This window comes from Ostrinia furnacalis, unplaced genomic scaffold (genome assembly GCF_004193835.3).
Source record: "Ostrinia furnacalis isolate ACB-3 unplaced genomic scaffold, ASM419383v2 OfSCF1125, whole genome shotgun sequence".
Lineage (NCBI taxonomy): Eukaryota > Metazoa > Arthropoda > Insecta > Lepidoptera > Crambidae > Ostrinia > Ostrinia furnacalis.
In genome coordinates, this window is record NW_021131364.1 from 8,567 (window position 1) to 29,881 (window position 21,315).

The 21,315-nt window shown below is 40.1% G+C and overlaps 1 protein-coding gene across 1 annotated transcript; it reads right to left on the bottom strand.

Annotated features, from left to right (window-relative positions):
* Positions 1-430: 430 nt before the first annotated feature.
* Pc (chromodomain protein polycomb) lies at positions 431-18,182 on the bottom strand. Its single transcript, XM_028302401.1, has 3 exons — positions 18,036-18,182; positions 17,017-17,413; positions 431-1,910 (listed from the first exon to the last, which is right to left on the bottom strand). The coding sequence occupies exons 2-3, from the start codon at positions 17,083-17,085 to the stop codon at positions 1,134-1,136; spliced, it is 846 nt and encodes a 281-aa protein (XP_028158202.1). The 5' UTR covers positions 17,086-17,413; positions 18,036-18,182; the 3' UTR covers positions 431-1,133.
* Positions 18,183-21,315: the final 3,133 nt, after the last annotated feature.

The window sequence follows — 21,315 nt, forward strand, 5'->3', positions numbered from 1 at the left end:
GATCTTATTAATTATTATTATTATTGTTGATTATAATTATAACTATTAATTATAATTATAAATCTAACTCCTCATTTAAAACATTATTTGCTTTAAATTACACGGTTATTGCATGTTATAAAATAAATATTTATGCTTGCGTCTAACATTTAAGAATAATTCATATAATGAGGATATTATCGGACTTTTAAATAATTTCAAATAAATAACAACAACAATGAATTAAAACAAAATTAAATGTAAACAATCACTAGAGAGTTACATTTTGTGTAAAAATAATAAAGTTATGAGTAAAATAATTAAATGGAGAGATAAAACTAGAGATTCACAAATTATAAATGTCACATTGAATACAGACCAACTCTCATTATAAGGTTTATTAAATTAATTCTAACGGAAGCAATATTAATTTGTTGTAAGTAGTTATGTAGAAAAATAATTGTGTATTTAGTTATTAGGTACATTCCATACGTTAAATTAATTATTTACTCACTTAAATAATATTTTATTATGTCCTTTTAGGATCGGTTTTTTGATCCATAGTCAAATCTACCAATGTTTTATGACTAGTGGTTAAATGATCAGCAAATTGAATTTTTTATGCAATTTAATAGTTGTTTTCTTTATAAATGTTACTGAAGTTTACAATTAACCATTGGTTACAAAAGACTATCAGTTGAGTTAACTGCGGATAAAAAACTGACCCTGTACCTAATAATGTAACTTCTTCTATCAACAATAAGTTTGTTTCAATAAACACAGGCCACCCATGCCTATGGTCGGCCATGCACACTTCAAATAGCGTTCACTCACCAGTCGCAAATACTGGCTATTTTATTATCTACAATTTCAACAAATAATATAGGACTTCTTATTTTATAACAATTGACAAAAGACATCTTTGTATTACCAAAACATGGCGATTCTCTTGACAGGTAATAAGTATCTTCAATTAGCGTCTATCGCACCGACATCAGTTCACTACCTACTCATCATTTAGGCCTATATTATGAATGAGGAATTCAGGTTTCACTTCTAGGTCTTAACACATCATGACATCACCAAAGTGAACTAAATAAATACCTAGCTATCTACATCTGTACAACAACGTCCAAAGTGTGTATCAACGGGGTTTACGTCACGTCGTTTGGTCGGGGCTCTCGAGATCTGAAGAAACCCTTCTCCGTGCGGCACTCTCTGATGGTGACGGTCTGGAGGTTCACGGTCACGTCGGTGATGAAGATCTGGTCGGCGACGGGCGAGCGCGCCAGCCAGTACGAGGCTCCTCGGCGAGCGGGCTGCGGCGGCGGGGGAGGCACCGCGAGCGGCGCTTCGCCCCAGGAATCTTCGTCTTCGGGTTGACTCGTCGGGGGTGGTGGTCGGGCGCCTTTCGGCTCCGCGGGCGCTGTCGCAGTCGGCTGGGAGTCGGTGCGTCTTTCTCTTTCTGGGGGAATATGAGCGTCGGCCTCCTCCGGCGAGTGAGGGGCTCGTCTAGGACCGGTCCGAGGCGCGGCGGCTTCCGCGGCGGGGGAGGCGGGCGCGGCGGCCCCGCCGGGCGGCGCGGCCGGCGGTGGAGGAAGGACTACGTGCGGCGTCCGCGAGCCGTTCAACTTGCTGCTATCGTGCCTCTTCGCCGGAGGACTCATGGTTATGGTGACGCCGATCTTGCCCGACTCCCGGGACAGCACCTCGGCCTTGCGCTTGCCGGGCGGCGGGTGGCGCTCCTCGGAGCCGCTCCGCGCGCGCTCGACCGGGGAGTGATCCCGCTCCCGCTTGCGTCCTTGACGCCTCAAGTCCTCCCCGCGTTCGAAACTTTGTATGAGCCGGGGGTCGAGGATGTTCTCCTCCGGTTCCCAGGTGTTGTGCTTCGGCTTCCACCCTTTCCATTTCACGTAGTACTCCACTTTGTTCTGAAAAGAGATATTTTGACGGTTAACGAATCGAATTTAAAATTGCAGCGAGCGCGCGGCGGGGCTGTCGTGGCGCGACTGATCGGTGGCATGCACACGAAACGGGAGGGTTGCACATAACCTTGCTTGCAGATTGTACGCGATAATGTTACGGTGAAAGTGCGGGAATAACGTTCGTGTCGATAAGTAGGCATGGGGTGAAATTAGGTAGGTGTGGAGGGGAATAAAATTTTCGTGGAGTTGCGAGTTGCGAGTGCAGTAGGTACTGGAGTGGGTCAGGTTGGGCACGGGCTGCCCGGGGCGCACCTGCCGCGCCAGCTGGCGGCTCGGGCGGGCCCCGCGAGGGCCGCTTATGCGTTCGCGCGACATGCAACAACGACATGCTTCGCGAGCCGGCGCGGCATCAACACTTCGACTAGCACTAATGACTCACTTGTTGGCAGGGAACATTTTACGCGAACTGAACGATCATTAAAATGAGAAACACCGGCAATAACTTGTTGATCTGCTCATTATTATTGGTATTCCAGCGTTAAATATTGCGATTTTGATATTTATCACGTGAGAGATATTCATGCATCGGCAAACGTAAACTGCGAACTGCCCGGTATAGCAAGGTCGATCGATGTCCCGAACATAAAACTAGGGCAGGCCCAGATTTGAACTCTCATTCACTAACGAGCAATTTATTTATAGTGGCCAGACAATGAATACAGGAATCGACAGGTTGTTGTATTTACATACATTTGATTTTTATGTTCTTTCTTACTTACTAAAGAACTATCTTTGTATGCATTTTACTTTTCTCATTGAAGCCATATCTTTCAGAAGAAAAAAATTATAATCAAAGCTTTGTAAAGAGGGAACATAAAAGCTCTCAATACCCAACCTACTTCACTACCTCCTATGAAAGTTATTAGGTAGCGTTCAACAGGCTTGTTACCTTTTATTAGTAAGTAAGTAGGCGAAAAAATGAAGGCAGAAAGAAATGGATGCGATAACAATGAAAGACGTAGATCTGTGGTCAGATTGAGATCACGAAGGGAAGCAAGAAAAATAAAGCCTTTGACGCGCAAAATTAGGCCTAATTTGGCATGCAAGTGTAAATTAACAGAAAAACATCAATGATTAATATTAGACACAAACAGAATCAAAATCAACAAAGAACAAATAAATCAATGAGTGAAGACAGTAACTTAATACCTCTAAGATAGTCCATTGAAGTGTAAAGTTAGTGCGCATTCACACAGCGGTCAGTTTCACAGGTTGAACTTGTTTCGTCTGTGTGAACACGCCCTTAGTTTTGGAAGGGAATTTTAACGTGCACGCTGTTTCCAGAGTGCATCTGCCATCATCTGTTACAGCGAAATAATCCAGGACCGCGATATTTTATACGCATCTTCAGTGTACTTACTTAATTTGAACAGTGTCTTCAACGGAAATAAAACCTTATTAATTCAGGGTTAAGTCGAAGTCTGTGTGGCTCAAAGGCACTTACGCCCTATGGAGATACGGCCGGCTTTTGAAACCCTCGCGTCTTATTGGTTTTAGTGATAGAGGGTGAGTTGAAATTTTGCAACGACGTGACTTTGTACTGAGGTATTTTTGAAATATTTTTTTGGAAAAAATGTTTTTTTTTGTTGTAGTAGCTGTAGATGCATTAAGTGATACGTATTTTATAATTTAATAAAAAAATGTTTACAATGTAGATAAAGTTTTAAAATAAGACGAGACGACAAAAGAAACATAAAATATAAAAAGTGTGTGCACTAAGTAATAACTTGTACAATACACTAAAATAAAATTTAACAATACCCAATAATCGATAAAACAACCCGCCAAGGTAAAAAGCTTGAGCTAATAATGGAACAATGGCAACATTGTAGTGCATTGTGTGCATTAAAACTTGACCGCAAGCTAAACTCAGAAACCAAACAAAGACATTACCATTTGAAAAAAAAAATAAAGGATCAGTCGGGACGTGTGGGCAAGGTGAGGTCGGTCGCCTGACGTTCAGCGATTGGACGGCGCGCGGGGCGGGCGGGGCGAAGGGAGAGGTGCCCCACCCCCGCTTCGTCTCTCTCCACCCCCGCCTGCCTGGTCTGACCTACCAACTTACGCTTGCCGCCAACATGGCCCTTAACTCGACCGACTACGGTTCAATTTTAACTGAAATGTGGGCGTAGTTAAGATGGCGGCTTTGATGGTTGTAATCGCGCCATGGGCGGACCGCGGCTCGGAAGCATAGACGCCAATTAGCGCCGATCGGAACTCATGTGGTAATTAGTGCAGGAGTAATTAGAAGATTAATAGCTATCCGCATTATCCTCCAGATTAGTGCTCGATTAATATTGCCGAGGCAGAAGGACGACTGGTGCTGTTTTACGCAAAATATGAAGTTGTATTCGGTTCATACTGAAAGTTTTGTCATGCATCAAACTCAAATGTTATACCTACTCTTTGTCATTCATTTAGACAATATACTCGTATAGATTTTTAGGGTTCTTGGGATGTTTGTTCATCAAATCCCACTTCTACCCTTTAAAATTATCACAATTAGTGATAAAAGTTGAAAGTGTGGGGTTAACTTTTATCATGTATTTTTCGCTTTTAGCATAATAGTTGACAGACAATGAGTAGGTAATATTTTAAGGTAAAGTTTAATCAAGTAATTCCACGTTAAGCTTATCCCGGATTATCTTAAAAGTTGCGTAGGAGGTCTCGAACTTCAACAGTTTCAATTTTACAATGAAAGGTAGAAATAATAAAAGTTAATGGATTCTGTCAGTCTTACGTAAAAATAGGTCTTTTGTCGAAGTAAATATTCAAATTAACTAAGTACTCAGTTACGAGAACTTTTTACAACATTTTTCTTTAATTGGCAAAATATTTTGTTTCACAAAGCAGAATGTGCAAGAGGCGATTAGATAACAGAGAAACGTATTTAGTTAATGCAAACCAACAATGAGATGTTCGGACATTATCACAGAAACATTGGCCCCACAGGGATTGGAAACCCAAAACAGAAACTAAAATAAACAACTTGAAAAAATCGAACTGCCTAACACACAACCTGACACGGCGACAAGGCCAGGAGGTCGTCAAAATATTGCCTGAAAAGGCCTGTTGTTGGCAAAAGATTAGAAGAGTTAGGTTTTGGAGTGTTAGGTTTTGGAGAATTAGGTTTTGGAGTGTTAGGTTTTGGAGTGTTAGGTCTTGGAGAGCTAGGTTTTGGAGTGTTAGGTTTTGGAGTGTTAGGTTTTGGAGAGTTAGGTTAGGTTAGGTTAGGTTTTGGAGTTAAGAGTTTTGGAGAGTTAGGTTTTGGAGAGTTAGGTTTTGGTGTTAGGTTTTGGAGTATTAGGTTTTGGTTCAATAATATAAATGTCAAATATAGCCTGACCAGGAACATAAAAACCCTGGCATAGAAGCGCGTCAATTGCATTTGATAGTGCAACACTGAGTACAGTCGTACCTGTGTTAAATTAATAGGCTAACTTTATGTATCAGGATTCAGGATTACGGGCTAATTTGATATTTTCATAAATTAACGAAAAAATATTATTATAGGTAACCTGGTTTAAATAAATTAAATGAAACCATCAATCGAGTTAGTAGGATTTATTTTATTATTCATCAATAATCAAATTCAGAACTCGAATATTCAACTGCAATGTCTGCTCATGAACGCTTCAAACTCGGTACTTCTTTCCCAATTCCATAAAATTCAACACTTAGAAAGTGACAAAAAACTTTAAAATAGGTAGTTGAAACAAACCACAGCTAATTTTCATAGTGGACTGTACTATACGATAAACATGTCAGTCAATTTGACAACCTTTGTCGGAAACATTATTCAATGAAAATATTGTCCGAACCCTTAGTATTTCTCTTCGACAAATACTTTAACACATCGTGAACCACTTTTTTTTCACGACTATATAAAGATTTTAGCTATTTAATTCACAAAATCAATTGCGCACATTTAAAATAAAGATTGTTTACACTTTGACAGCAATAGACTGACATGCAAGGTGACATGTCAATGAAGTTTTCAGTTACTGTTGCCATTAAAAGAAATTAGTACCATTAGTTTTCCGCAACATGGCGAGGGTTTTTATGTTCCTGGTCAGGCTTTATTTAAGAAAATGTTAAAAGCAACGTTTTCTGAAAATTCTGTAATGGAAAGGTTAGGTTTTTGAAGAATAAGAATTTGAAGATAGGTTTTCGAAAAGTTAGGTTTTCTGAGAATCAAGTTATCGAAATTTTAGTTTTTTGGAAGAGTTAGGTTTCTGGAGAGTTGTTTTCATTAAGTTTAGTCCTCGAACAGATACAGATTTTAATAAATATGATTTCGTAGCCGATTACACGCAACAGCAGCAGACAACATGTCACCGCGACACATTATTTTCTACGTATTTCTATGAAATACTTTTAGAAATTAGACGATGTGTCGCTAGCATCGAATGCTTTCATAAAATATAATCTTTTGACACATTGAAAGGTTACGTCAACAAGACCCATTAACGAAACGAGTGGATTTAATACAAAATGACTTACTTGACTTAAGTGCCTATGTCCCCTAGACGGGGCAGAGGGCGTCCATAATGGTTCATAATAGGATTCTGTTTTCAGGCGCGAGTATTCTGCGCCTGAAAACAGAATCCCATCACTAGGGAGGATATTTGGAAAAAACCGAGCGAGTCCAGAAGCTCTGAGGTGGCAGCCCCACCACCGGACTAGGGTACAGTAGGTTATCACCCACTTGCCCGAAAACACTCGATTAACGAAACGTACTCAACAGGAAACCGGACCGATTAATACAAAATGTAACAACTTTATTCCCTGTGAATTTTTAAAATAGCGGATGCAGCCAGCCATAAAGAGAACACGACGTCAAAGGACCACAGACAGCTCTGCGCTCGATTTAATTACAAGTCTGATGTACGAAGTACGGACGTCAGCTCAAGCTAAACAATAGCATCCTTTGTAGTTGTAATAGGTGCTATTTTTCAACAAAAATGTGTAGCCTGATATACTGACGACTGTACGCACAGTCACCCGCATGTTCGCGCTGGCTCGTGATTGTGGATTAAATCTGTTGACTGTAGGTCAAATAACAAACGGGAGCAGTATTTTTCTATTGACGCCAAATTACTATGTAAACTTTGATCAAATCGAAACCTAACTGCGTCTTTAGAAATAAGAACAAAGAACTTAACACACAGGATACTAGTTATTAAAATTAGTCGCGCGGCAAGCGGTAGGTCGTGGGTTGGATCCCCACCTTAGGCAGTAAGATTTTTTCAAGTTTCATAACAAAGGATATTGTCTGCGTGAGTAGTTTGATGCCCAAGTTGCCGTCTTCTAGACTTGACTTCTTGTATAATGACAATAATAATTTTCTATCATGACAGAATCAAAGTATTGACAAAATGCTTATCGAGGAAAGGATCACTCATTATAATATTAAACCCAACACTGTGCAAGAAGAATATCAAAATACCTTTGTTTTGTTTCGTTGTTTGGCATGAAAGGTATCCGATTTCTATAGAAAAATAATCATATAAAAACTCGAGTCTCGTTTGTTGGCGCCAGAATATTATGATACACAAACGTATTCGTAGAACGCTGTTTTCAGTCAGTCTACTGTGGTCCATTATTTAATTAATATTGTAGTAGACACAACATTAATGTTACCAAATACTGGTAGAGCTAAATTATTAGTTACCAAATAGCTAAATAATAATGTTTACCAAAACCACTCGTATTGTACTCTTTGAAAATATCCAGCGAAAATAACATCTCAATGGCTTAATACAAAATTCATGACACAAAGATGTACTACAATTTGGGTTTGGTGAAGTCAAGATACAATCTCGTCGATCGAAAAGAGATTCGCTAAATCTAGACCTTTGTTAAATTGCGATAAATGCAAGCCAGACAGAATCTGGACCAGGTGCATTCCAGGTGACTGCTTTTGAGCAGGGACTGGCGAACTTTGACTTAGTTTATTGTCTGGATTTGAATCAAACAGGTCAAACTGGTGCGCGCTGTTAACAAGTATTAAAGCCCGCACCTCTCCTGGCAACAAAACACCCCCGGCCCAGATATCGTATGGCTTCAGAGGCTTGCGCTAAAAATAATTTAGTTGGCGTTTTTATTAGAATAATTAATGGTCCTTCGAAACTTGCGAATAAGTAATTTAGTGTGTTTTTTTTATTATCAATCCAATTTAATATCTATTGTCAGGAATCATAATCCAGATCCAGAGGAACTATATCAAATTGTCCGAGTAGGTGTAAGAACCTAAAGGCATTTTGAAAGTGTTAACTAATAAACTAGAAGAAAGGAGTTGGGGAGGAGTTCTACAAATAGTAATAAAGCATTTAAAATAGAAAACGGAGTGAAGTTTTACAACCAATTCAGTTTATTGAAAGAACACAAAATGAAATGTGAAATGTTGACAGTATAATAAATGTGGCTCAGTGCCAATGTTTGGTGTTTATGCGGACGACTGATTTGTTACTCGGAAATCGGCGCCGACCGCTCGTTGGGGAAATAACAGCCATTAAGCCGATAATAGCGCCCGAGAATGTTGGGAGGCTGTTTGAAACAGCATGGGAGTCTTATTATTGTTATCAGTGTTATCACGAAAATGTGGTTAAATGAGCAGGTGTAATTTTTTTTATCCATAACTAGGAAGCTCTTGGCCTGTATCTCACCTGATGGTAAGTGATGATCAGGCCGAAGGTGGAAGCGAGCTACACCCGGAATCCTCAAACCACGGAGGAACTTAATTATTAGAATCTTACCTCTAACTGCCGGAACACAATAATGCTTTTAACATAACTAATAAGTAATAAGTTATGTGGAATATTTGAAACACACACTTATACCCTAGTTAGTATGACATATAGCCGCAACCGCACTGTATATTAACCGTATCTCGTTCAGTTTTCATCATCTATCAAGCTGTCGCAAATTGCTCCCGAGTTGCGTCGCCTCTTCCTGGCCATCCTGGCTCCCGAAGGGGAGGCAGATTAATGGTCCGGGCTCGGTTAGGTGGCGTCTGGCCCACGGGGACAGATCAACCGTTTGAACAAGACTCCTCTCAAATTGCCCGAATGCTGTGAAATTTCCGTGAAATTCACTCCACGTTTAATTCGTTCGGAAAGGGGGTAAAGTTTGATATCAAAGCAGAACTCATCTAGAAAGCTAGTCAAAGTTCCTGTGAATTTTCATCTACGGAACAAGCTGAGCAGGGGTTCTCTGAAATTGCTCGAATTATGTGTAAACGTGCAATATACAAAGGACTGTTCACAACGTAGTTTCGTGAATGGTATGAAATTCAATTTTATTTATCACTCCAATATTGTTATCGATAGTCTCCTTATCCAATAAACTTCTGTAAATGAAGTTACAATAGTTATAAATAAATTACGTCTAATTTCACACGAATTATTCCATTCTCCGCTACATACGCTATCGCAGCGATAGCCGATTTGTTCTGTCCTACATTGCGGTGCGTGCATTCCTAATACCGAACCACGGCGTGAAAGGCCATCAATCCTAATTTCTCGTTCTAATTCAGTGGATGGTTGACGTTGTAAATCACGGTGCGTGACCGAGGATGTCTCGGGTGGAGGAAAGCGTGACGGCGACCGCACGACCGGGCTTGTAGTCCTCATTAACACCATCTTACGCCGTGTACTGTGTACACAGGAGTTCTGGGAGATCGGCATTGGTGCAGGAGTTTGAAACTTGGAAGTGGTGGTTTGGAATGTATGACGAAAAGGATTTACGTTAGGAAGAACAGATGCAAGTCTTGGGATATTTTGTCACTTTTCAAAATTGTCTTCATATCTTTGTAATGAATTGAAAAATGATGGGGAAAACAAACTAAAGCAATGTCTAAAATATCTTGAAATGCGTGGAATAGATAACAGTGAAATTGTTTAGAAATGCTCGATTTATTGAAAAAGCAGTAAAACCTACTTACTAAGAATTAAACATAGTTTGGGGATGAATTTTATTGTCTCGTAATACCACGGCTCAGATTTAATAAAATATATGTGAGGTGTATTTAAAAGCTTACTGTGTGTTGGAGATTCACTTGTTTTAATATAATTACGCCGTGAATTTCAAAAGAAATTAAAACGTAATACCAAATCGAGACATGGTTCTGATTCAAGGCATAACGAGCTCAATCTATAGCTCCCGACGGTGTAAATTTAAGCGTAATTCAATTGTGCCATTTAATTTTGTAGACTGAACGAAACCCTCGCGAGGCGTTAAAAGGGTGCTCGGAGGGATCGGGAGGGTGAGGGAAGGTGGAAAAATGTCAGGGAACGAATCTCAGGTCGCCGGGGCTCGAGGCGATCGGCACAATAACGATGCTGTCGTGATTAATTTCACGTTGCGCGGCGACTTGTTGATTGAGACGTGACGCCGTTATGAACTTTTGCTTGATTGAATTTTATTTTCGTGAGACTGTCAGTGGTTTATTAATTACGTTATTCATTCGTATTTGCTTCAATAACTTGTTTAATATTTCATGCATCTTTCACTTGATTTTTTACTTCATTAGCAGCAGCCGTGTGCAGCGTTGTTTCGGAATCTAGCAACCTGACTTAAATTGGATGAGTTAACACCCCGGTGCGAGTTATCTATGAATACTCGCGATTATTCCGTCCACGTACGAGACCTCCGCAGAGGCGGACGTGACGCGACACGCGACCATCATAGCGAGTATATTTTGCTATGCATCGGTCTATTCATTTTGTGCTTTGTGTGTTAGTAGCGCAGTTAACGCAACGATACTAAACAAATTGCGAAGAATACGATCTATACCGCTTTAAACTATTTTCAAGCAAGCGGGTTTATTGAGCCTATAAATAAATATCTCCTTAATTGAATATTAGCATTTAATTTAAATATTGGTGAGTGCCTAATACGCTAACCTATTATTTAAATGAACCAGCTATCGACAGCAAATCATATTGGAGATTTTTTACTTCAGCCCTGCGAAATATAGCGCGTATTCTTTCGTAACTCAAATACCAGGAGCACAGAAATTAGAGGCGTTCAAAGCGCGCGGAGTGTGTGAGCGAGACGTTGATGTTAGACAAGGCAAGCAAGTCGGGACGGGTGAGACGCGGGCGGGGGAGGTAGCTTGGCCCGGAGCCGGAGCGAGCCGGCGTGTCAGTCGCTCGGCTGCGCGACTAGCGGCCGGATGGCATCAAGTTCCACGTCTAGTGTAATCTTCAACACATTACATTCCGCGATATGCAACAGGCACATTGAAGTTTTTTGTTATCATTTCGAGTTACATATTAAACAGAAAATTACTGATTAGATTTATAAGTCTGATGAGTACATGTGCCCGCAATTAATGGCTAATTAACTACATAAATCGTGTATGTATGCTCCAAATTAATAATTAACAGAATATTATACTCGGTAATGGATCTTCGTGCAATTGTTCCAATGAGAGGTAGACACAGACAGACTAACGCACTTAGCGGTCACACGGTCATCGACTCAGGAACAATTAAATCGATGCACTGTCAAGCACAGGGCGTCACCAACGTATCATTGGCACCAATAAGTGGAGCTGAAATGAATGAGATGGTTTGTACTTGAGCAATGATAATTTGAAAGATAGTTACGAAAATGGGCAAGTTATGAATTGTGTGGACACCAAAATCTTGACAAAATAAGAATGTACATATTCTTATTTACACACAAGGCACAGTACCTACTTATTATTTTGTGCTTTGTATTCACAATCAACAGCTAATTTAAATACAAGTATTTGGTATTTTTTAAAATAAATTCGCAAATCTTCGTTGAAATTTTAGATACATACTTTATGAAAATGTGTTTATGTTAATGTTCCTTGTTTTGTTATCACGCTACAATATCAGGCAGATATGGCTTCAAAATTATTCAAGAAATCTTTGGAGACTTTTGTATTGTACTAAATTCAGTATCCAGCATCAGAGGACTTGAATAAATGCACAAGGGTAAGACAAAGTTCTTGTTTGTAATACAAGAGGGTTGGCCCACCCTTGTCGCTAGCACTTGTGGCCAACACTGTGTAAACACCACTTGTAAGGGAGGAAATTTGATTTACGGGATACGCCATATCATCAGGAGATAAAGGGAATACATTATTAGGAAACGTTGGTCCCCATTTACCTGCACCCTGCTTTGTGATAATGATTTAGCATGTAAACAAACGTAATTAGATTCTTAATGTGATAATTTAAATAGCTGTGGATAACAACTGAATTAAGAGGGATCGCAGATCACACCCTGCGGCGGAGCAGATAGGAGTCACGCTGAATAAAAAATACAATACACCCAGGGTGGGTGGCGAGGGAGGCAGCCGGGGAGATACAACATTTCCAGATATCCTGACCCTTGTCTCGACCCTTCATAACTGCGGCGTAACTGATTACATTCCATTGTTATTGAAAGTAATAAACAATGTGTGCCATTACTGGATTAACGATACATACGCTTCCTTTCCTAGTAAGAAGGAATTGATGAAACACAAGTGTCATCCAAAGAGGCGTGTTTGACTTGTCAATGGAAAATAGTGCAAATAGAATGAGATCAGACAACAGTGTCAATTATAAATTAAATATTACATATTTGCCACCTAACAATGGCATACGAATGTCTAGATCACGTGGGAACATCTCACCTGCGGCGCCGTCGACGGCAATATCCTTCACTAATTACCAACCTTATCTCCATCAGATAAAGAGGATTACAAAAAAAACCACCGTCCTTTCCTTTTCGTTTTACATTTACATAATAATGCGTGGGGCATAACGACCGCCGGCGAGGCAACAGGCGCATTATTATAATGACGACCGAGCGCCAAGCCAACTTGTCTCTATACGTTTTTATGAGAGGCCTCCTGTAACGGTGTCCATGTCCAGAATACAGACACCGTTTTTAGAGTAAAAAAACATCGATACGAAAATCACGAGATGTTTTTATCGGAAACGTGTCGTCTTTCGATCCTCTTTTAATTTGATTGTAAAAGGGAATTTAGTTTCTCATGTTTATGAATGAATTTGCATCGGTGGCTCCTTTTAACGCAAATAGAGTTCGCTGTGCGAAGTACGAGCGTGGTCTAACGGAATGCGTTCACGAGTGTGCACGGTACACGCGAGACAATGCAGACTCAGCTTTAATTGTGTGGGGTTCCCATATGACGTCTCCCCATTCACTAGTTTAATATTCCAAGCGCCGTGTACGCGATTAAGTATGCTCTCCAAATATAGGGACCCTTCATATAGTTTTTTATATTACGGTGGGGTTGCTCGGTATCTACAGTGTAAACCTGGTATATAAGCCCCTAGTTATAATTGAGGACATGGGTCAAACAATGACAACTGTGGAGTATCTTTCATTTAGATTTTTTAGATAAATTTAATCTAGTCTTTTTAGACACAAACGTAATTATAATTAATACATATTTATTACGAAGATTTGGTGAAGGCAGAAACATTCCAAGTATGAAATGATCAATCAAACAATCCAAACACTTGATCATAGAGACTAGTTACAACAATATAAAACAAAATAGGGATGTTTCCTGGGTCAAAAAGCAAGAGTTTTAATTAGTCCGTCAGTTAACTTAGCATAAAATACTCTACACGTATTTTTCACTTTTTCAAACTAATGAAAATTTAAAGAGATAAAGCGCGCCAAAGTTCATAAGAAGAGGGCCGTGTCGTCATTGAGTGCATAAAAAGCGCCGCACTTTGTGACGTTGCGCGGAACTTCAACGCACCATAATTATGTAATTATTTGTTAGATTGACAAATAAAAATATGTGTCCAATATTTTTTGATATTAAACATGACGGACTTAAAAATTTTTTTTAGGAAAATCACGAATTCATGATACCTAATAGCCAACAAACCGCAATATTATCTGATACAGAACACCTAACTCGGCAAGAAACTTCTTCGAAACTAATTCAATCTCTACCCTTTAATTTGAAGGGAACTTCAAAACATTTCTACATAATATTATAGCAAGACGACTCAATGCCTGTCCTTGTTCCTTTCGCACTTTTTTATTTCATTCCGATAGGGATGGATAAAATTACGTCGGAGCATTGTCAAGCGATTATTTATAGAAATTTCGGTCTCTTTGTGTCGCTCGCTTCCGAGAGCACGCTGGTTTTGGGCAAGACCGTTCGAATTATCATCCTGACCTCGTAATAACGGTGGGTTCGTTTTTTATAATTTTTTGGGGATTAAGCGAACCGTTAGATTTGATACGATCTAATAAATAAATGATTACTTCAAAATATTTAGTATTAAAAAAATGCCTTTAATGAGGCATAAAATAATATTATTATTATTCCAAAAAGTATCCTCAGTATCCTGCTCGATAATTCTCTAGTATAACAACTGGTAAAAACACTTGCATGTTTTGTTCATTATTGTCCTTAAAATTTTTATAGGCAAAAATCATGTTTTACCAATCCGGTAATATTCGACCAAAGCAATACGTCAAAACAGCATCAAATTCCGAATTTTAATATTTTATATAAAAATTCTGAAACAGCGCCATCTAAACAAAATGTCCCGTACTACTTCGCAAGTGGTTGTGCTAGCAAACCAAAGGACGACTGCAATGAAAAAATAATAAAACTGGTAACCAATTTATGAAACCGCTACAAAAACGTTAATAAAATCAATAGACCTAACAATGAACACGATTCATAAAACTAATCCAAGATTAATTAGTTTTTTTAAAGACACACACGCCTGTGTGATATTTTTGCCCGTCTAGAACGTTGCTCGTCGCTGATTGGCCGAACGAGTTGGCGGGGAGCATGCGCACTGGCTGCCTCTTCGGCCGGAGCCGAATACTGGCGCGTTCTCTGCAAGATACCAGGGCCGCAGAGCTCTGTAGGAGTTACTACTACGGCGATCACCAGCAACTCAATACGCGCAGTAAGCGCATAAGAATAAGACTCAAAGTAGTTTGATTCTTAAAGTATCGTGTGTGTTAGGCCATGCCGCCAGATAACGAGGTAAGCCGGCTGCAAGGAAAAATGGCTTCTATTTCCTTACACACTTTGATCAAATCGGAATGGTTCGTGTATTATGTCATTAAGTAGTTTCCTAAATTTGACACGGCGCTAGTAAGAAGACATTGGGAACTTTCGTCTACGACGAGTTGCCGTATTTCATATTAAATTAATTAATCGAGATAGATAATAAATTGAGCCTAAAAGGGTTGAGTAGTTTTTTGACAAGTTGAGAGATTGTATATTTTTTTAATACATATTATCTTTTAATATAAAATAATAATTACAAAGTTCACAAAATGTTTAAGTAATATTTTCTGTCGAAAAAGGCACTGAAATGAGTGAGGGGATGAAGGAATCCACATGTGAGAAATGAACTATTTTGGGAGTGCTTTGAGAATAGTATTATAATTATGTAAACAAAGCTATTCAAATTATAAATTGAAATTTGGTATTAAAAAAGAAACTGAGTGAGTAGGTAGATATAGGACTTAACACCTCTTCTGTACAAAATAAAAAAAGGTTTAGAACAGGTTTTAAAATTAAGTGGATAAGTTGGTGTGAGTTTAGTTATGTCATAACTAATCTTGTTACAACCGAGATTAAAATATTATTCCTCTGACATTCCAACAAAAACCCTACCTTAAGGAAAACAATATTGAGTTTATTAATATTGATGACACTGATAAAAGTTGAATTAATATTTTCAGCATAATTATTATTCTACATTACATCCAGTTTTAACGAACGTTGTAGTTAAATATATTAAATCAGTTACTTTTAAAGACATGCAATACAAAATTAGTACCATCACATCAAGATCTGACACAACCAGCTCTTAAAACAGAAGCCTTACAGTCACATGAGACAGAAGAAGAAGAAAAATACAACCCTAATAATGATTACAAGTTTATGTCAGAGGATAGATTGACATACAACTCGATTGTAACAATAAAAATGCTTTATTGATTGATCGTGGTGAAGACTAATGACACGCCCTAACAATAAAAGTAGACATCAAAATGTCTGAAGAAAAATAAATGCAAGCAAAGATAATGATTAACTATATTTTTATCACCCGTATTCTGAATTCTTTAAACGTTATGTAATTTAAAGCATCACACCTACAAACCTACAAATCCATTATTTAATACTAATTTGAATAAGCATACTTATTTTTAGTGAAAATTGCATAAATCTGTTACTATCCTCATTATTTAAAAGAGTTCTAACAACTTACCTTACGTTGTCTTGAAGATAGCTAAAGTATAAAGTGAGACAAATAAAACATGCTTCAAATATCATCCACAACTTATTAACAATGTCTAAAACAGAAGATTAGATTAGATGTTACCTCAAATACAGCAAGAAAATGTAGTATAAAAATAATATTATCATGCAGTTCGAAGGAGGTATTTGTAAATTTCCTTGTAATTAAAAAGATAAGGTTAGTTTTCACACAAACAAACAAGCCATGCGATTATAAAAAGGCAAAGAAAACATGCAAGAATGTTAGCAGATTCAGAAACTGGTTAGCAAAAAAAAAAATGTGTTATAGTAAAAATGTTACCCATCCAAGTCACAACAGTCTTGATCATGCGAACTTGTTTACAGCCTGTGACCTAATGTAATCCCGAAGAAGGGCACCATTCATACAAGTATTCAGTTTCTCAGAGTCCCTCCGTTTCAAAACATAAGAACGTGTAAGGGGAGCCCGGAATAATAATGAAGACATGCGTGAAAAGGAACCAAAACCCTTGCGACGAAACAGCTGCCACCAGGATCACAATACACGGATTAATACACGAAAATCTAAATTACAATCACCATGCAATGCACATTCTTATTTATATAAAGCGTTATTCAAGCATGTTTTGAAATTCGGTGCAAGCAAAAACAAGCAAGCGATCGTTTGTTGCGACATACGCAGTTTACAATACGGTGCGCCGAAAGTTGCTGCTGATATGTGATCTCGAACGCCGGTTTCGCAAGGTTAGGATCTGTTGCGGTGTTAGTTAGCACGAAAGAAATAAAGCTTACCTTTCTAATTCTCTTCTTCATGATGCGTTCAGCGGCGTACACACTGTCGCCGAGCTCCATCTTGTGCATCCCCAGTTTGGAAGGTGTTTTGAAAAATCCAAATCCAAAAAAACACTGCAATCCAGTTACTGTGATCCAATTTTAGCACTGCATCCAAATTTTTGCGCACTGCAATCCGGTACACATTATCCGTCACACACTTTCAGAGCACTGTCAATGTTCAAAGTTGCCGCGCGAACGATCCTTTTCCGCGGCGCGCAGCAACACGTCCTGCCTTCTCAGACTCGCAGCCAAACTGAAGTAGGGGGAGGAAGTCCCTGCCCCGCGCGTCCCGCACGATTCACTCCGCCGAGCACCGACAGAGAGCGCTACTAGTTCGTACACACTCGTTCGATATCTGTAAACAAGTTTTATTTTGATCACTCAATACAGTATTTTCAGTTTCAAATTACGTCCTAAGTTACGTCACGTGTTTATAGTGAGATTTGCATAGTTAAACATACTTATTAATGGAGTCTCCCGTATTATCACTATGTAAAATTATGTACATAAAGTACATAATGTACTTAAATTAAATACCTAAACACGTATAAATCCAATTATAAAACTAGGCACAACATCGCATAGCAACAGTTAAAATACTAGTGGTATCAATACAAGAAAAGTAATGTTGGAACTCAGTATTGGTATAGTAGGTATATTGCGTTGGTTCTGTAGTGAATGCGTCTCACTCGGGTCGACGCGGCGCTATTCCCCGCAGCGCGGTGGAGGCACACGCGCGACGTTGCCGCTCTGCGCCAGCTGCGAGAGAAAGACTGAGCGCTACCCTATTATTTACGCGCGACGTTGCCGCGCCGACCGGCCTACGTTGATTACGAGGACACCGCTTTTACGTTCGATCATCCGGCGCTATAATGCCGCGTTTATAGCTCCATTATCTATGCCGGTGTTTATTGTAATGAATTTCCACTAATTGTATTAAGTTTCTTACTAATTATAGATGCTGTTGAAGTAATTACCTGATGAAATCAGCTGATCGGTGAAGTGAACTAGATAATCCAATAACAATCACTCGTAAACATGGAAAGTTGGTTCCGATCACTGTATTTGATTAATTGTATGATTTCACTGAGACCGGCAGCGAAAGCGACCAGCCAACATAGCGCGTGTGAAGTAACTAAGGCATTTTCGGTCGTATCGAATCGTGTCGGCATTCGTGAAAGGTCGGTATTTTGGGCCCGGAGGGGCGCGGGAGACGGGGCGCGAGTGCGCGCGCGATTGGCCGCGGCGGGCAGGCGGCGGGCGCTGCGCGCGGGCAGCCAATGAGCGCGCGTGACGCGGCGCCCCGCCCGTTGACGAGTGTCGGCTGCGTGCTCGCTCTCGCTCTAGCAGGCCGACTCGGTCGATCTGAGCGTTGTTTTTTACGCAGCGCGGCTCACATAGAAAAATAAACGGACATTTTGGCTCACGTGAACAAAACGAGAAGGGTCGCCGGATCCGGGCGCGGGCGCGGCGGCTGGCGCATTTATTTATTTTGTGCGCTTTGTCGAGGGAGAGATATGGCGCGATAAATAGAGATACAGCTTGCGACGAGTCTCATGCGTCCAAGTCTGGCGAGGTTTTTATTATCAGACTGTCATGTATGATGTATGAGCGGATTTTATAATGTATTCATGGACTTCGTCGAGTGGACAAAGTGGCTGGATGTTAAACGACTTATTTTGATGTCGAGATTTAGGTTTCTAACGGTTAGACGCTAGTATATTGATTCAATCATACTGAATTGTGACGTGGTTCATGGGTTTTTACGTATGATGCTTAATTATTCACGTAAATTTATGCATTTTGAAGACTAGGCACTTTAATTAAATGTTTGTATTGTAAAGTTTCGTACACCTATAATTTATCAGTCTCTGCTAATGCATTCTAGCAAACGTACCTACGTAAATTGGGAATGATATCGTCACATGAAACTCGTGTAGATAGTCCTTTGTTTTCGTTAAGCCTTTGTATAAACAATGAGTTAACCACAAGACCACAACACCATATTTATCAACCTAATAGGTCTTATTTCCAAAAATTTTGAGTTTCAAAATGTCATCATAGCAAGAAAACATTGACACTGTCTCATTCGAATTAGGAGAGCGGCGTGAAAACATGAACCCAATGAATCACCGACCAACGAAATAAAACCCAGTGATTCTTTATCTGCAGACTTCCGTGATGTCTGGAAAATATCCTGATATGTTCGGAATTTACTTAGTTCCAAACAGATGGGATTTACCCGCAAACATTTGATCATTGATGGAAATTACAACGGATATTTTGATAGCCGTACCACATTGCTAGTTCATCAAAGGCTGTATGGCCAAGGTTTATCTACCTGAAAATCTGCCTACAGCCGAGTTGTTAGTTTTGGTTCAGAGTTATCGCGGCAACATCGGTTTAGTTAAAAACGCGAGAAAATCGCGGACATACGGATCGAACTCGGTTAAAAACTAGTAGCGCCGAAGTTAAAAAATCAAGTGATGTTGAGTGCGATCCACATTGTCCACTCTAGCTTTTTCGTGCGTCCGACGTGTTGCCAGCGCCCGCGTAGTATCGACGTCTTGATTGCGCGCGTGTATCTTCGACATGGCGCTGCCAAGATGGGCTGCAGACTGCGATCGCAGTGAAAAAGAAAAAGTCAAAGAAACCGCGGTGGCTTTCAGTTTGCGGTCTACAGTCCACCTTAGACTTGTACCTTCAGTTTCGCCGCGACGCCAATGCAGAGCAGCTGCCGAAGGCTGCATCTACGGCCCGCCATAATACACGGATCGCTCTTGCAGTCATAGTCAACAATTTGAAAGCTGCAGTCCGCGAGGAATGGCGCCGTATTACGAGGAACATCACTCTGAATAGTGATTCAAAATGATGACCACGACCACTCTGACAAGAGTGTACCGACTGAGAAGAAGAAGAATTGATACTGCTCAAAAAGTCACAAGCGCGCGAGACGTGGAATGATTAGCGTGGGAGGAGGGAACTGCGTGAGAGCAGCCGATAGCTCGAGCAGTCAGTGTATCTCTGACGACTTAGACCCACAATGAAATTTTCGTTCTGCTATCCGCCCGAAGCAGTCAGCAGCCCGAAGTTTTTGGAATGATGAAAGGAAACAACAACTGCAGCTCGAGTGGTTCCGTGACGAATACTGTACTTTGTTATGCAGTCGCAGGCGCAGCTTGAAGCTGCCGATACTATGTAGTTGCTTCAAGCTGTTTGTGTATGGCGGCCCTACGCAGTGCTGGCGTCGCGTCCGCGCGGCGTAAACGCAACTCTTTTTTGGAAAAGTAATGGGAGTTGCGTTATTTGTCCAAAAAAATGTTGCGTTGGCGCCGCGCCCCTCCGGCGCTGCCATGACGAGGACTCTTGATAGATGCTAGATGTGGGTTAGGGAGGCCCTGAGAGGCAACGAGGCAGGTGGCGAAGCGATTTGTAGAAGGAGGTTGCCAGGGATCAAGAGACTCAGGCTTTGAAGTAGGTAAATGGTTAGGATTTAGAAGCTCGGCTTTGATCGGTTTTGGTAATTGAAGTCATCATTTGGGACTACTTTCAGAATTCATTCCTTGAGTAGAAGTAGGCAGTCCGAATGTACGGGATATACTGAATTAGATAAAACGATGCAGAAGACAAAGCTCTGAAATAGTGGCGGCAAAACCTGAGAAAGTTATAGGTATGTAATATTATTATGCTTTCAGTTGATGGATGATTTATTTAAGTAAAGGTATGATTCGGCGTAATGAAAGAAATATTGAAATACAAAGCTAATTTTAAGGCAGCCAGCATCCCATTTTTTACATACCGGACCTATCGCATAATAAGTATAACAATTTTGGATTAAACAAAAAAGAGCGGATACCTACTTATAGACGTGTAGCGAAAAAAGTTAGTTTGTTGAGGCGAAGAAAAAAAGATAAGAGAAACGCGCAGAACATTTTTATAACACGAAGCGCTTTGCGTTGACGTTTAAGAAATGGCTAATAATTTTCAGCCTGTTTTTGGATTATAATCTGCAGCTAATATTGGACGTGGGACTGGTAAAAAAGTCGTTACTCGGCGGATATTGCGGAGTTAAACCAACGGCCGAATTCCCCTCTAAATTAGAGTTTTTGCCCGCGAGGTGCGTTTGTCAAGAACTCAAGACAAGCCCGCGATCGTTATCTGAGACCCCAGTCCTTATGTCGTCGCGTATTGCCCAGTGCCCTCGACAGAATTAATGACTTAGAAAATTCTATATGACCAAAACGTTTTTTAGCGGCG

Bases quoted from the DNA above. Each gene is read 5' to 3' on its own strand.
- Pc (XM_028302401.1), bottom strand. From the start codon at position 17,085: ATGCACAAGATGGAGCTCGGCGACAGTGTGTACGCCGCTGAACGCATC. The intron at 1,911-17,016 runs GTAAGCTTTATT...ATCTCTTTTCAG, and splicing joins TGAAGAAGAGAATTAGAAAG to AACAAAGTGGAGTACTACGT.